General features: G+C 60.3%; 2 protein-coding genes across 3 annotated transcripts; one reads left to right on the top strand and one right to left on the bottom strand.

Annotated features, from left to right (window-relative positions):
• The first annotated feature begins 98 nt into the window (after window positions 1-98).
• Window positions 99-6,886, top strand: RPAIN (RPA interacting protein). Of its 2 annotated transcripts, XM_044248865.1 has the most exons (7): window positions 117-342; window positions 1,450-1,620; window positions 2,623-2,683; window positions 3,457-3,568; window positions 3,699-3,762; window positions 4,783-4,923; window positions 6,619-6,886. In XM_044248865.1, the coding sequence occupies exons 1-7, from the start codon at window positions 262-264 to the stop codon at window positions 6,646-6,648; spliced, it is 660 nt and encodes a 219-aa protein (XP_044104800.1). In that variant the 5' UTR covers window positions 117-261; the 3' UTR covers window positions 6,649-6,886. The 2 variants fall into 2 exon arrangements, with proteins under 2 accessions (XP_044104799.1, XP_044104800.1); XM_044248864.1 differs by lacking the exons at window positions 3,699-3,762; window positions 6,619-6,886 and having other exon boundaries at window positions 99-342; window positions 4,783-4,874.
• LOC122906657 (complement C1q binding protein) lies at window positions 6,787-11,516 on the bottom strand. Its single transcript, XM_044248863.1, has 6 exons — window positions 11,290-11,516; window positions 10,597-10,747; window positions 8,728-8,821; window positions 7,533-7,628; window positions 7,243-7,365; window positions 6,787-7,151 (listed from the first exon to the last, which is right to left on the bottom strand). Exons 1-6 carry the CDS (start codon window positions 11,492-11,494, stop codon window positions 7,002-7,004), a joined length of 819 nt encoding a protein of 272 aa, XP_044104798.1. The 5' UTR covers window positions 11,495-11,516; the 3' UTR covers window positions 6,787-7,001.
• Between the last annotated feature and the right edge of the window lie 1,371 nt (window positions 11,517-12,887).

Raw genomic sequence — 12,887 nt, 5'->3', positions numbered from 1 at the left:
CGTCTGACCGCTGCGTGGACACCTCCGCCTGGCTAAGCCTAGACGTCCGAAGCCTTCCCTCAAGACCTACTTCCCTCACTCCAGGTGGGGTTGACCTCACATATGTCGCTGCGGCCCCGCCTCCTCGGGGTCGCCGGACTGGTCGGCACCTCCCAGAAGGCCCCGCGGGCGGGCGCGCGGAGCGCCGGGAAACTACAGCGGCCAGGATTCTGCGCGCCCGTGGGGGCGGGGCTGCCCGGCGGCTGCGCCTGCGGACGGGAGATGGCGGAGGCGCCGGGCTCGGGCCGCCGCTCGCGGTACAAAGCAGTGGGCTCGCTGTCGTGGAAGGAGGCTTTCCGGCAGGTGCGCGCGGGGCTTGGGAGGTCTCAGCGGGGCCGCCGTCCCTCCCCTCGTCGCCCCCCGTGCGAGGCAGGTGCGGGGCGCCGGGCGGCGGCGGCCCCGGGGCGGGATGCGACGCAGCGGGCCGGGCGCTGCGGGAGTTCCCGGGCCTGCGTGCGGGGTTGGGGGGAGCCGGCCCGGTCGCCGCGCGCCGCGAGGCCTCGCGCGCCCCACCCTGTTGGCGTCTGGGGCTGGGGGGACCCGCTCTCCTCCCGCGGGCGCGGCCGTCTGCTGCGGAGTTTCGGTGGCCCCGCCCCGCCCCGGACCGTTCCGGCGGCAGCGCGTTCCCGCGAGCCCGCCTCGCGGGAGCCGCAGCCGAAGCCGGGGCCTTGCGCCGAGGAGCAGTTAGCGGGTCCCAGAACTCTGCCGCGCGTCTGGAGGGTCTCGGGCACGAGGGATGGTCGTCCCCGGCTGAACCCCTCGTGCAGGAAAGTCCCGCCGGAGCGCAGCGGAGGCCGAGTCGTTACTACCCAACCACGAAGGGCACTGCCGCGGAGGGTCCCACCCGGGGGGCGCGGGGAACCGACTCCGGCTTCTCTTGGTTAGGCTTAGGTCACGATCTCAGGGTGCTGAGATCCGGCCCGCATCGGGCTCGTGCTCGGCTCGGCCTCTGCTCAAGGCTCTTCCTCAGCCTCTCCCTCTGCTTCTCACCCAGTTCACACTCTTTCGCGTTCTCGCTCTAAAATAAAGTAAAATCCGAATGTGCTGAACCGAGTACATAAACCGTGATGACTTCCCTTGTCTGCAAATAAGGACTGCGCAGAAATAATGCAAAAATAGTAATTAGGATTATGGTTGGAATTTTGTGTTTATAAGTTTCAGTTGATGTAACATTTAGTTTAAGAAAAACTTTTAGAGTTTCAGAGAGAGTGCATGTGTCTGGAGGGAAGGAAGGGCAGAAGAAGAGGGAGAGGCAGACGCCCCACTGAGCAGGGAGCCCAGTGGAGGACTCGATCCCAGAACCCCAGGATCATGACCTGAACCAAAGGCAGACGTTTAACTGACTGAACCACCCAGACACCCCTAATTTTGTTTTGTTTTTACCGGCTCCGCTCCGTTTCTCCTTCCAAGGGATGCCTGGAGAGAATGAGAAACAGCCGGGACAGGCTCCTGAACAGATACCGCCAGGCTGGAGGCAACATGCCAAGGAGAGCTCAGAACCCCCTTCTGGTGCAGGAGGTGATGGAAGAAGAGTGGAGCGCTCTGCGGGCCAGGGACAGCTGTCCAGAGGCCTTGACCCAGGTCAGAATGAGACATGTGCTTCCAGAGAGGGTGCTACAGCACTGAGAGGGCCTGCCCTGTGTCCCCAGGTCCTCTGGTCCCAGTCACCCTCCATCCTCCAGCCCCCAGTCAAGATTCCAGCTGCTTGGAACCCAGACTCTTCTGTCTTTTAGGTTAGACTTTTCTAGGTCCATAGTTTCTAAACACCAGGCTCTACCAACATTCTGTATCATAGCATCCTACAAAACTAAAAACAAAGACATCTGGGCTCCCCCGGTGGAAATTCTGACTTAGCAGACCTGCGCTAGCAATCTCTCTGTGCAAGAGGGCATCCAGGAACTTTCTGACTCTTGCCTAGGCCAGTGTCGCCGGCTGGGTGTGGATCGGAAACTGTTTACTGTGTGCAAGGAGGAGCCCTGGCTTGGACATCCCTGGTTTTGGAATTCCAACCCTGGTTTTGCGCTGGGTCCTTACCTGTCCTGTGCCCCCAAGCTCTGCTTTCACGGAGTCCCAGCCTGACCCCATGCAGAAGACAGCGCGGTCTGCACCGTGTGATCGATGTGAGAAAACCTCAGCCAGCTGTTCCAGAAGCATCAGGGCCATCTGTAGTCGTGATGCATTATCGGGAGCCCTACTGGGTGTCCTGGTGCAGGCCAGACTTCTGGCTACAAAGTCCTGCTTCGTAGTCACAAGAGCCCTTCAGGTCTGTGCCTGCTTCGCGGAGGCCCCAAGTGAGGCAGGCAGGCTTAGGAAGGCCCCAGCCGATCCGGAGCTTTGGCAGAACAAGTGCTTAGCTGCTGCCCTCTAGCATCTCCCCCCCCCCAAATGCAGGGCCTTATCTTGTTACTGGGTGGTTTAATCATTTGTTGATGGCTTTCTAGCGGGATGCCATGGCCGCATGGGCGGCACCTCCTACGGAAGGACTGGGAGGGGCTTCTCCTTGGCATCGGAGCTCTTCACACTAGCCTCTGGAGCCTGTGTCATCAGGACTTGCTGGCTGAGGGGACTCACTTTCTCTTGCAGTTGGAGGAGCTGCTGGACCTGGCTGTGCTCGAGGAGATCCAGCAGGAGCTGGCTGACCAAGGTGACCTCGGGCAGGGTCCCTCCACCTGCCTCTAGCAAACTGGCACTGGGCACTTTTCAAAGCAGAATGCCTTCCTGGCTGTCCCCGTCCTCTGTGGCCAGCTCCAGGCGGGTGTCAGGAATCCCTGCTTTTACCTTGAAGTCTTGGCTCTTCCCCAGAATGAGTATTTGTGCCTGGGCCTGGTGCTCAGGCTCCACATCCCATGTGATCGCCTTCTGCTGTGGCGTGAAAATGGACACTGGCCTCATGGGCACGGCTGTGTTCCAGCAGGATGTGATTTAGAAGACTGATGGATGGTGTGGCCTGCGGGCTGGGGTTGGCCGGCACAGCCGTGTAGATACTGCGTAGACCTGTAGCGCAGGGACCCGTTTCTGGCGCTGCTGCCCCTCCTTCCTGCCGCATCCTGGTGTGGTTGTGTGCTCGCCACGCGAGCGAACACGGCGAGCGAACACGGGTTGTGAACAGCACAGACTGGGCGTGTGATTGTTGGGGAACAGATCGTTTTAAACTCCGCTCTTCGTGCCCAGGCAGGGTCTGAGCTCTCCAGCGACCCCCCGAGCCCGATGCCTCTGGGGCCGCGTGTCATGCTCGTGCACACGCGGGACAGGCGAGAGGGGTGGGAGCCAGCAAGACAAAGCCGGGTAGAGCAGTGAACATTTGTGCCGGTGGTGGCGTCCTGCCGGGCTCCCTGTCTGTTGTGGGTGAGGCTGGGCTGCGGGACAGGCCTGGGGTGGGAGGCAGGAAGGGCGCTGCAGCTGCCCTTTGCCCCGCAGAACGGCGACTCCTCAGCGAGTACGAGAAGAGCCTGCAGTTCGACGAGCACTGTCTCAGTGTCATGCTGGCAGAGTGGGAGGCGAACCCACTCATCTGTCCTGTGTGCGTGAGGTAAGAGATGCCAAACCCCTTTTAGCATTACGGGTGGACAGCGTGTCCCCCCGCAGGCTGGCTGTCTGCAAGGGTCTGGGGGTCCTGCGGTGCTGGCCCCGGCGCACTGTGATGCCAGCTCTGCTTCCAGGTCCAACCTGAGAGTGTCAGGCGGCGTGGTCACGTGTCCGTGTGGCCTGTCCCTCTCCTCGCACGTGAGTGTTCCACGCGCATATCCCGTGTCCCTCCTTCCCACGTGTCTGCTTGCTGGAGGCCCTTTGCTGGCGCTGGAGCCGATGGAGTGCGTTTGCTCCTGGCGCCCTGGCCAGCTCACACAGGTGTCTGGGAAGCGGCCACAGAGCCCACAGGGCCCACCTAGCTGGCCTGGGGATGGGCACACACTGTGACTGTCCCAGCCGTTTGGTCCCCGCTGGTGAGTGCCCTGTGCTCGAGACCTTTACAGGGAGAACTGGAAACACTTGTATCTGCCTTCGTGTGAAGTTCCCACTTAGGAAGACTCAGCTAGACTCGAACATAGGCCTCGGTGGCCCCGAAACACGAAGGCACCTTCTTACTGGGCGTGATGGGGCTGAAAGTTTGCAGTGGGGAATGGGGACAACAGCATCTCGCGGTCTGCTTCAGACACATCGGCGGGGCTCTGCCGATGGGAGCCGAGTCATGCCCATCTGGCCCTGAGGGGACAGGTCTGCCCTCCTGGTTCCACTTCTGTAAAGTGCACCTCGGAGCAGAGTGTGAACTCGAGTTTGTCCTCTCTATCGTTGATGTGATTCAGCAGCTTTCCCTGTTCTTTAAACAAGCCCTCTTTTTGAACGTTTGCTAACCATTCCATTCCTTACCTTTGAAGAAAAGGAAAAAGCATTGTTTTCATTCTTTTTGCCGGGTTCCAGAACGCGTATGATGGCAAGCTTAACACAGCGTGGACAGGCCTGCGCCCCGCAGTGTTGGCTCCTGGGAAGGACACAGCAGCCGCGGGGGGCCAGAGGGACCGGGGAGGCGGCACCCCATGCCCTCTTGGTGCTGCTGACGCAGGAGTGGGGGGCGGCAGTCACCCAGAGGGGTGCTGCGTTCACGAAGTTTAGCACAGCCAGGAGCGTGAGCACGTTGGAAGGCTGTGCAGAGCCATCCCAGTGGGCGGCTTGAGGAGTCGGAATTTTAAGGCTGTCAGCTCAGAGGTGAGTGGGGTCAGGTTGCATCTTAACTGGCTTATTTGCTAGTCTCCAGGATTGACGGAGCAAAAGCTTCGAGCCTTCTTAGAGGACAGCATCAATGAGCACGGTGCATGCTGTCCGCACACGCCTGAGTTCTCCGTCACGGACGGGACAGAAGAAAAGCCCAGTCTTCTCATGAGCTGCGTGGTAAGCCTCCCGTGGGACCCCGTGGTGGAACTGGCCATTGGCATTGTTCCTACCCTAGCAGAAATCATACAAGCGGGTAGATTTTTCCTCTTTTCTTTTTTCGTTATGGCGTTCTTTTGAGGCGGGGAGATGTTTACAAGTACAGTTTAGTCTCTGAGGAGTTTACTGGCATGGGAGAGTGGAGGTAACATGTCACTTACACTAGGAGATCCATGGGCACCCCAAGGGCTGGGACAGGGGGAGGCCTGGCTGACAGGCAGTGGCGCACTCAGACCCGGCCAATGGTTCCGTGCTCAGGACACCCAGAGAGGCCGTGCCGGTGCGGGCCTGCCAGAAGGAAATAGGATGGCAGCAGGTCACCAAGGGAGGGAGGGCCTGCAGCTACCAGATGGCTGGACGGTGGGGCAGGAAGCAGTGGGATTGCCTGCGTGCTACTGGCCCCGTGCTGTCATCGGAGGTGAATGTGGGCCCGGCTACTGGGGACAGCTGGCAGACTCTGACCGGAACGGGTGCTGGGGACCCCTGCCGCTCCCTGCTCAGTGGTGGGGCCCTGCCGGCCTCTGGGTGGGAGGCAGGGAGCATGGCGGGTGGGGTTGAGGAAGAGGCGGCTGCTCCCTTTGCTCCAGACGCACCCCCAGAGCCTCGAATTCGCAGGGTCTCTGGCCCACACGCTCTCGCTCCCACAGCTCTGGGTCTGAAAAGCCTTTGGCTCCAGGATGATTTGCACACATATGTAGTGAGCCTGGTTGGTCACCATGTCCTTGAGGCCTGACTCCTGCTCTCCCTGATCCTGAAGCTGTGTCCCCGCAGCAATATCACAGGGACCTGCCCGTGCCTTTGTCCTGGATGGCAAGATCACACACGGGTGTGTTCTCCCAGGCCCTGGCCCAGAGGCAGGCCCCTCGTGTGTGTGCAGACGGGGGTTCAGGTGGGGAGTGGGGGCAGCAGAAGGCACAGGTCTGGGGGCAAAGGATCCTCACGGACCCCAGCCTAGTCCCAGGGTCCCCTCCCTGGACGGCCTGGGCCCCGCAGCTCTGAGCAGCGGGATTAGTAGCCCTGGGAAAGATGACAAGGAGTCACAGCAAAGATGAGACAGAGTGAGGGAGAGGCAAAGGCATCCATCAGCGTCTGAGGTCGCTAGGCCTCTGGTTTCACTTCAGGGGACTCAGGTTTAGCCTGGACATGGAGGAGCGGGTGTATGTTACCATGAGGATGTGGCCGGGTGAGGTGTGGTCATAGGACAGAGGGCACCAGAGCCAGGGTGTCAGCCGTGTGGGCGGACAGCCTCCTCTGCGTGGTGTTGAGAATCAAGGTAGACCGCTTTGTGCTCTGACGCGCCCCGACTGCAAGGGGAGACCCCAGAAGGCGTGCTGGCATGCACGGGCAGTGGGCTCAGGTTCTGCCTGTAGCAGGCACGCCTGTCCATCCCAATTTCAGGCGACAGAGCCTCACCTCCCCACGAGGCCATGAGAAGCCACTGGTGACCTGCGGGGAGGCTGTTCAGAGTCCGTGTCTGAGACCTGCTTCGAGCTCCTGGCACACGTGCCACTGTCCTGGGACTGCAGGGTGGGGTCCTGCGTACAGACGCCCCACCAAGGCCACCTCATGATGGCCTCTGAATGCCACCCCTGCATTCCTGCTGCTGAGACACGGAAATGGTGTGTGTGACCCGGACTCTCTTCTGTCCAAATCCAGGCTTGCGACACGTGGGCTGTGATTCTCTAGCGCCGACCTCCACTCCCCATTCTTCTGGGACAGGGCTTTGTAAATACCAGCCTTTAACTTATATCGGATTTTGTACTGAAACTCTGCGCTCTCGGTGTGTTGGGACACAGGCTGGAGGAGAAGAATAGCAAAAACAACGGAGGAAACCGCCCGATTTTATTGTCCATTATCACATTAGACAATCTCGGAGCAGGAGAGTTGTAGAGATGCAATAAACGAGGGTAAATGAGACCGCAAAGGAAGTCATTTAAATCTAAATCATTCTCCATGATAGCAAGAAGGAAACCATCTCCAAGCCCCTGTCCATCTGGCTCCCAAGCAGGCTCGCGCCTCGGCAAAGCCCAGCACCTGCTCTACTGGGTCTTGACGAAGCCCTGGAGGTCCTCGAGAAAGGCGATGTACTCCCGGTGCTCCAGGGCCGTGCTCAGCTCCACCAGCTCGTCTGCGAATGTGTTGTCCACCCCTCGGTCAGCCAGGAAATCCATCAGGTGGTCGTACAAGGCCTGTGAGGACAGACAGGCCTTCCTGATCCCAGGCCGCTCCCCTGCCAGGCGCTGGGCTGCCCCGCTGCGCCACACCCCTGCCCACACTCACCCAGTCCAGAGAGTCGGTGTTGAGCGTATAATTCGTGTCCTTCCACTCTGACTCGCCGACAGCCTGAAAGCTCACCTCCCTGATGGAGAAGATGTCACTCTCCTCCTCCTCCTCTTGCCCAACCTGAAAAGAGACAGGGCTCGGGAAAGTGAAGGCTTTCCCAGGACAACCTGACCACTTCCCTCTGCCAACTCCCCCGGTTTCACCCCTGCCCTCCGCCCCAGCTTCCCTGGTCTCTGCCAGACAAGCTGGTGCCCTTCCTCCCCCATCCTGTGCCCCATCCCACACACCTCATCTTCCGGATAATGACAGTCCAGCACCAAAGCCTTCTTGCCGCCGTCCTTGACGACTTCCACCACGAAATTGGGTGTGGACGTCAGTTCAGGCTGGGAAAGCGAAAGCACATCAGTCCGTTGCCTGAACTGGGCGGGGGGTACTCATGGTTCCAGGAATCTGACGACCACCACTGTTAGGACAGTCCTTAGCCACTTCTAAACCCCTCCGTGATCCTGCCCCTTGACATGGAGCCTAGAACCTTCCACAGCACTCAAGCCATGTACCGGCCTGTTCCAGAGATTGGGCTACACTCTTCTCATTGTCCCTCCCTGAGTTCTGAACCCGGTTTTAGAGGGTGGAGGCTCACACGTCTATGGGGTCTCACAGCTGTTAGCCCCCTGCTTGCTTACAGAACATCCCTGGTTTAAAGTGCAGAAATTGGAGCCGGGGTCCAGCTCTGTGAATTGGTCTGCTTTCCCCCAGGCCTGTTAGTCCATCCATGCACCGCGAAGCTGGCCTTGACCTCCCAGATGTCACTCCTGCTGCCCCTTTTGGGCTCTTCCTCTGTCCCAGGGCAGGACTCAGGCCAGCACACTGGGCTAAGTGGCCGTCCTAAAGCTGAGCAATCCCAGCGGCCCTCCCAGTGGTGGTGAGCCATCCTGCGTCGGGGAGGTCACGGTTGGGGTGGTGGAGCCAGGAGTGCCAAGGGGTATCCTCTCTCCGCTCAGCCCAGAGATGGTCCCAGTACCTTAGTCAGGAGGTCCAGAGACCCTGCAGCCCCCACGCTGGCTAGTCCCTAGACCAGGGCCACGGCCCCCCATAATGTGTGCAGACTGGGCTCCCACTGGGCCCATGCAGGAGGGCCCATGGCCAAAGCAAACACCATGTCCGCCTTTCAGATGTCAGTCAAGACACCCCAGCTCCCCAACTGGTGTTACAGCCAGCCTGACACACTAGAATATTCATCTCTGGCAAACACTCCGGACGAGCCTCCCGATCGTGGGAAGGTACAAGCAGGTACAGCTCCTCCCCACCAAGCGAACACGGGCCACTGCACAGAGCACGCACCTGCGGAACCCACGGTTCTGGTGCCAAAGCCCAAAACCGCAGCTTGGGGAGTCGAGGCCCAAGGGCAGCCGTGGCCCTGCCTGTTCCCAGTGGCAGAGGAGCGAGGGAGACCAAGGCCCTCCCCGGGCACAGTCCACTCACCTCCTGTTCTTCCGCCTTCTGCCCCTGGGACGGCTCCTCCTCGCCGTCAAACGTGGGTGGGATGCTGTTGTTGGTGTTGAAGGTGACGGTGACCCTGCAAAAGCAGAGAATGGCCCAGTAGGGCCCTGCAGATGAGAGAACTAGGAGTGAGCGTGGCTACAGTTACAAGGGTGAACGAAACTATGTGCCAAACCACAACAATGTGTCCAAACTGTGAGCGGCAAACCCCTGCAGCCACAGCATGCTCTGCTCCAGCTGCTAGAAGTCAACAGGCCCAGCTTCATCTCTCCAAATGCAGTCCCAGTGGGGGAGGGCGGCAGTGCCCACCCTATCTTGGGGGTGGGTGAGCACTGAGGAGCCTAGAGAGCGGTGGGACCCAACAGAAGCTTCCTTTAACACCTTTCCTCCCTGCGAAAATCTGCCCGTGGCGGGAGGGGGAGAGAGGCACCCAAGGGCTGCCCTCAGCAGAGGACCCAGAGGAGCCACGGGGAGGAGGGAGGCTCCCCGACACTATGCTGCCCTACAGAGCCGCTTGTCTCCCTTTTTTTTTTTTTTTTTTTTTAAATTAAGCTTATCCATTTCGAGAGAGAGTGCACCAACAGGGGAAGTGGCAGGCAGGCAGAGGGAGAACGAGGCTCCCCGCTGAGCAGAGAGCCCGATGCGGCGCTCTATCCCAGGACCCCGAGATCATGACCTGAGCCGAAGGCAGACGCTGCACTGACTGAGCCCCCCAGGTGCCCCCAAATCCATTCTTCAAAAACAGCGGCATTTAGTTTTATAACCACGAAACAGGCCAGAAACACTCAATTGGTGACAGCTCAGCTCCAAGAATCCTCTGCCACCCAACCCTGCTCCGGAACTGGGAGGGCAGCAGCAGGGAGGGGACGTGCAGCACCAGCTCGCTCAGGATCCCCACGCACTGCCTTGCCAGGAAGGTGCTGTCCCGCCCCGCGATGCTAGCAGTCACGGTCAGTCGCACGGACTGTCTCATCTGCCCTTGTGCTGACCAAGCCAAGCTCCTGGGCGCACAGGTGCAGTTCTAGTCACAGGAACACGATTCACGGTGACCCCAAACCGGCTGTGACTCACCCCAGGACAAGGGCTCAGGATGTCACAGGGTGTGTGTGGGTGGGGACTGACACACACCAGAGGGGCAGAGAAAAGCAGAACCCTCCTTTATAGCAGGTACAGAAGTTTACTCAAAGAGCAGACGATCAGCAGTGGAATGAGGTGGGAAGTTCCCCACCTTTCTCCCGGGGACACTCACAACCCTGTGTCCTCATCTGCTCACAGGGGAGGCCCGCGGCTTGCGTGTCCCTGCTATAAACGTGGTTTCCCGCAGCAGAGCCCACCCCAGGGCAAGAGTCTGCACCGCAAACCTGAGGCCAATCTGCTTCAGTCAGCACTGTACGAATTTCTGAATCTGGGGCAACCAGGTGGCTCTGTCGACTAAGCGTCTGCCTTTGGCTCAGGTCATGATCTCAGGATCCTGAGATCAAGCCAGGCATGGGGGTGGGGTGGTCTCTGCTCAGCGGGGAGTCTGCCCCTCCCTTTGCAGCTGCTGCCCCCACCCCCCCTTGTGCTCTAATATGTCTTTAGAAGAGTAAAATGTGTCTGAGTCCGTGTGTCTGCGTTCAAGCACAGCCTGACCAGGGCAACAGCCTCTACAGTCCAAGAAACCTCCAGCGACATCCTTTCCTGCCTTACCGAGTAAGCCAGCTCCTGGCACATCTGTGTGCAGCGAATGAACAACCTGGACATCGTGTGTCCGAGGACCTGCTCTACTAAAGGCAGCTCTGGGAGAAGGCAGGGCAGTCCTCGCAAGTTCAGGGAGTCGGTCCTCGCAACCTGCAGGCTCTCCGCACTTACTTTTCCCCAGCAACTCTCCGCACGAGCTTGGCTTCCGTCCCGTTCACTTCCAGCTCCCAGCCTCCTGACATCTTGGGGAGGGACTTGTGCTTCTGGATCTTCCTTTCCTCCTTAATCTCATCACTCAGGAACTCCACAAAAGCTTTATCTCCTACAGTGAAAGTCCGAAAGGAAAAAAGAGAGAAAAGACCCTGTTCAAATCCTAAAAGGGAAGCGGGGGGCGGTGACTGCAGCCAGAAATCTGGCCTCGGGGCTGTTCCTGGTAACTGCTGCTGGTGAGGGGACTCCCGCACTCGGGAACCGGCTGAGTCCCACCCGCTAGGCCTCGGGACGCACCGGTGGCTGTGCTGGGTGCCCGCGGCGCCAGGACGAGCCCAGTTCTGGAAAAAGGACTCCGACAGAGAAGTCCCACCGCCACGCTCCACCGCGAAGCCAGAAGCTCCCAGTTAAGCACAGACATGACCTCCTGCCCTCCACCCCGACCGCCGGCCCCGCAGAGTCCCCTTCGCAGGCGCGGGGCGAAGCCGGCCGCCAGGACGTGGAAGCGGCTCTGCCCGAAGCGCCGACCTGCAGGGGGAAGGCGGGAAACGCCACCCGCGCGGCCGCGGCCCGGCGTGGTCCGCCGGCGGGGAAGGCTCCCGACCCCGATCCCCGACCCCGGCCCCCGACCTCCGGCCCCGACCCGAGCCTCACCCTGCGTGTGCAGCGCGCCGCAGCCGCAGCCGCAGGGCCCGCGGGAGCGCAGGAGGCCGGCGCGCACTCGGAGCGACCCGAACGGCCGCACGCACGGCCGGGGCGCTGGCTGCAGCAGCGGCCGAGGCGGCGGGGCGGGCGCGACGCGAAGCACGGCGGCCGCGGAGCCCAGCGCGCGGGGCACTCGGCGCAACAGAGGGAGCATCGCGGCAGCGGACACGTGCGGGTGCGAAGGACGAGCTCAGGCCCTAGATCCCGGCCCGCGCGCCGCCGGAAGTTCCGCCCCTGCCGGGAGCACTTCCGCGCCGGCGCAGTGCGCGAGCGAGCCTCCGGGTTAGGCGCGCCCCCTGCTGGACGCCTCCGAGGTCAGCGCCGCCGAGCCCAGCGAGCCGCTCTGCTCCGGGGCGAACCCTCTGAATCCCTGCGACCCCCGCCCAGCGTGCACCCGCCTCTGCGTGCACCCCGCGGCCATATGCACAGCCCTCCCCCTGCGTGCACCCCCCCGCGACGTGCACACACCCCCTGCGTGCACCCCACCCCGACGTGCACAACCTTCCCCCAGCGTGCACCCCACCCCGATGTGCACAACCCTCCCCCAGCGTGAGCAAACCACCACTGCGTGCACTCCCATCTGGACGTGTACCTCCTTCCTCCCGTATGCACAAACACGTTTCCCAGCCTGCACCCAGTTCCAAAGCCACAGCATTGCTCCAGGACCAGGAGGCTAGGAGCAGCAGTGAAGGGCCCAAAAAAAAGAAGAGCTTTCAAGACACCAGCGAGGTCACTTCAGGCCCCCAAGCTATGCTCAGTGACCTACACCTTACTTCCCCCAGCAGCTTCTGGCAGAACTAGGCTGCGTCAGAATGGCAGAGTTGCAAAAAGCCTCAGTAGTTAAGGACTCAAGGTAACAAAGGGGAAGCAGAAACTAAGCCACATCAGAAGTAAGAAAGGAAGGAGTGGGGGGCTCAGTAGGTTAAGCGTCTGCCTTTGGCTTGGGTCATGATCGTGGGGTCCTGGGATGGAGCCCCATGTTGGGCTCTGAACAGGGAGCCCGCTTCTCCCTTTTCCTCTGCCTGCTCCTCTACCAGCTTGTGCTCTCTGTCAAATAAGTAAATAAAGTTAAAAAAACAAAAACAAAAACAAAACAAAACCGTGGTAAAACTCCCGGGCTGTTTCAAAAGCAATCAATGAGCCCCAGAGCCCACCCCATTTACATTAGCTCTGCAGTGAGTCACCTCCCTTCAAAACTACAAGTCTTTGCCCAGGGAGTTGCACAAGGTTCATTAACATAACACAAGATGCGAGGAAAGGCTTTTTTTTTTAAGATTTTATTTGACAGAGAGAGTTCACAAGTAGGCAGAGAGTCAGGCAGAGAGAGGGGGAAGCAGGCTTCCCCTGCTGAACAGAGAGCCCGATGCGGGGCTCGATCCGAGGACCCTGAGATCATGACCTGAGCCGAAGGCAGAGGCTTAACCCACTGAGCCACCCAGGCGCCCCAAGGCTGGGTTTTTGATCCCCCGCCTGCACAACCTCACATCCACCTCTACTGGCTCAGACAAAACACCCCTTTATGAGTAAGACTGCAACAAACCAGTCTG

This window comes from Neovison vison, chromosome 5 (genome assembly GCF_020171115.1).
Source record: "Neovison vison isolate M4711 chromosome 5, ASM_NN_V1, whole genome shotgun sequence".
Classification (NCBI taxonomy): domain Eukaryota; kingdom Metazoa; phylum Chordata; class Mammalia; order Carnivora; family Mustelidae; genus Neogale; species Neogale vison.
Note: the sequence above shows the minus strand (reverse complement) of the source record. Positions and strands in the feature narration are given on the sequence as shown.